At 58.6% G+C, this 2,500-nt stretch overlaps 1 protein-coding gene across 1 annotated transcript in view; it reads left to right on the top strand.

The window, feature by feature from the left end:
- The window catches only part of LOC122254772 (DE-cadherin), a gene marked incomplete at both ends in the record, with an annotated part of 59,290 nt that overhangs the window by 48,342 nt on the left and 8,448 nt on the right, over nucleotides 1-2,500 (top strand). The window contains 2 exon segments of the mRNA XM_086549937.1: nucleotides 158-349; nucleotides 989-1,988. Coding sequence (XP_086406063.1) covers nucleotides 158-349; nucleotides 989-1,988 — 1,192 coding nt within the window.

Here is a 2,500-nt window from a genome sequence, read left to right on the forward strand (position 1 = left end):
TGGTACGTATCAGGTATCAGGCACGGTGATAATTATGGCTATGAATGCAATACGAATAGAAGGAATAAAGAGACATTCATACGAAGATGGAAAATCCAAAACGAAGATTAAAGACAGTTCTCCCTTCTCTCTCCCCCCTCTCCCTTCCCCTTCTCAGTCCGGTGGCGCGAGCCTGTACGACCGCCTGAGGGAGCGCATCGGACAGGTGCACGGGATCGCCGCCGAGAACGTGGACATTTTCGGACTCAAGACCGTAGCGGACGGCGTGGACGTGCGATACAACTGCCACGGCTCGCCCTACTACACGGCGGCGCGTCTCGACGGCTTGATGCTGGCGTCGCGAGAACAGGTAGGTGGGTGGGGGGTGGGTGGGGGTGGAATGGGTTGGGGGTGGAATGGGGTGGGGGGTGGGGATGGGAGGGGGTGGAATGGGGTGGGAGGGGGGATAAGGGGATGGGTGGGGTGGGGATGGAGGGGTGAATGGGGTGGGGGTGGGGATGGAGGGGTTGGAATGGGTGGTGTGGGATGGGTGGGGAAGGGGTGGAATGGGGTGGGTGTGATGGGGGGATGGAATGGGTGGGTGGTGGGAGGGGTGGGGTGGGGGTGGGGATGGGAGGGGGTGGAATGGGGGGTTGGGATGGATGGTTTGGATGGGTGGGGGAGGGGGGAATGGGTGGGATGGGGGATGGGAAGGGGGATGGGAAGGGGTGGAATGGGAGGGGGTGGAATGGGGTGGGGTAGGGTAGGGTAAAGAAGGGGGAGGGTATTAAAGTGTTTAGTGTGTTTGTTAAAAGGGAGTTGAGTCTATGTAGGGGAGTAGGATGTGTGCGTGTGTATTTGTGTGCGTGTGTATTTGTGTATGTGTGTGTGTTTGTGTTTGTTTGTTTGTGTGTGTGTGTGTGTGTGTGTGTGTGTGTGTGTGTGTGTGTGTGTGTGTGTGTGTGTGTGTGTGTGTGTGTGTGTCTAACAGTGCAACTCGCGTTCCCAGATAATGTCCGACCTGGGCATCAGCATCCCGCTGGTGGACATCAACAGCTGCCTGTACGAGTCGCTGTCCCCGTGCGGCGAGAAGTCGTGCCAGCACACCCTGCGGCCGAACCTGACGTCGCCGCTGGTGGTGGCGGCTGACGTCACCACGATGGTGGGGGTTGACATCGCCGACGACTACACGTGCGACTGCGGCGCCCTGGAGCCCCCGCACACGGTGTGCCACGAGGGCTTCTGCCTCAACGGCGGCACGTGCGTGGAGGTCAACCAGACGCTGACGTGCGAGTGCCCCGACAACGTCAACTACGGGCCGCGCTGCGAGCTGACCAACGCGCGCTTCGAGCGGGGCTTCGCGTGGTACGAGTCCCCCAAGATCTGCGACAACTCCTCCCTCTCCATGTCCTTCGAGACGCGGGACCCCGACGGGATGCTGCTCTACGCCGGCCCCATGATGGCCAAGCCCTGGGAGGACTACCCGAAGGACTTCATTTACGTCGTCCTCAGAGACTGGGTCCTGGAGGCGTACCTCGACCTCGGCGCAGGCACCGTCGGGATGAAGATCAACCTCGAGAAGAACAGCGGGAGGTCCTTCGACTACATCCTCTCCTGGACCGACGACGGCATCAGCTTCGAGGTGCCCAACTGCCTCGGCAACAGCAGCTCCAGCGCCGCCGCCTGCAGGAAGACCACGCCCCTGCCCGGCACGACCAGCCCCAGCGTCCTGCTCAACACGCCGGGGCCTCTGCAGCTGGGGGGCGTGGCGGCCCAACCCTCCTTCGAGGTGCTGGCCGACTCCTACAAGTGGACGCTGGTCCCGCCCACGGTGCTGCCCTTCTTCGGCTGCGTCCTGGAGGTCCGCTATAATGACTACCTCTACGACCTCAATGCCACCGACTACACCAAGTCCACGTACCTGCCGTGCAACGCCCCCACGCCCGCCAAGGTCATCCTGGGTCAGCAGTCGATCATCATCATCGTGGTCAGCCTGTCTTGCCTCATATGTAAGTTCTGTGTGATGTTTAACGAGGATTTTTTTGTTTTCTTTTTTTAAAGATGGTTCCGCTGAATATTCTTCTATCAAATTTGATATCCGTTACACCACATCCTGTTGTATCTCTTTCCTTCTTCCTCTTGTTTTGCCTGACTCTTGCGTATCGCATTTTCTCTTTTTCTGTTTCTCTCTCTCTCTCCCTTCCTCTCTCTCTCTCTCTCTCTCTCTCTCTCTCTCTCTCTCTCTCTCTCTCTCTCTCTCTCTCTCTCTCTCTCTCTCCTCTCCTCTCTCTCTCTCTCTCTCCCCCCCTCTCTCTCTCGTCTCTCTCTCTCTCTCTCTCTCTCTCTCTCTCTCTCTCTCTCTCCCCCTCTCTCTCTCTCTCTCTCTCTCTCTCTCTCTCCCTCCCTCTCCTCCCTCTCTCTCTCTCTCCTCTCTCTCTCTCTCTCTCTCTCTCTCTCCTCTCTCTCTCTCTCTCCTCTCTCTCTCTCTCTCTCTCCTCTCTCTCTCTCTCTCTCTCTCTCT

This window comes from Penaeus japonicus, unplaced genomic scaffold (genome assembly GCF_977035675.1).
Source record: "Penaeus japonicus unplaced genomic scaffold, GWHDUDI00000001_assembly GWHDUDI00000022, whole genome shotgun sequence".
Lineage (NCBI taxonomy): Eukaryota > Metazoa > Arthropoda > Malacostraca > Decapoda > Penaeidae > Penaeus > Penaeus japonicus.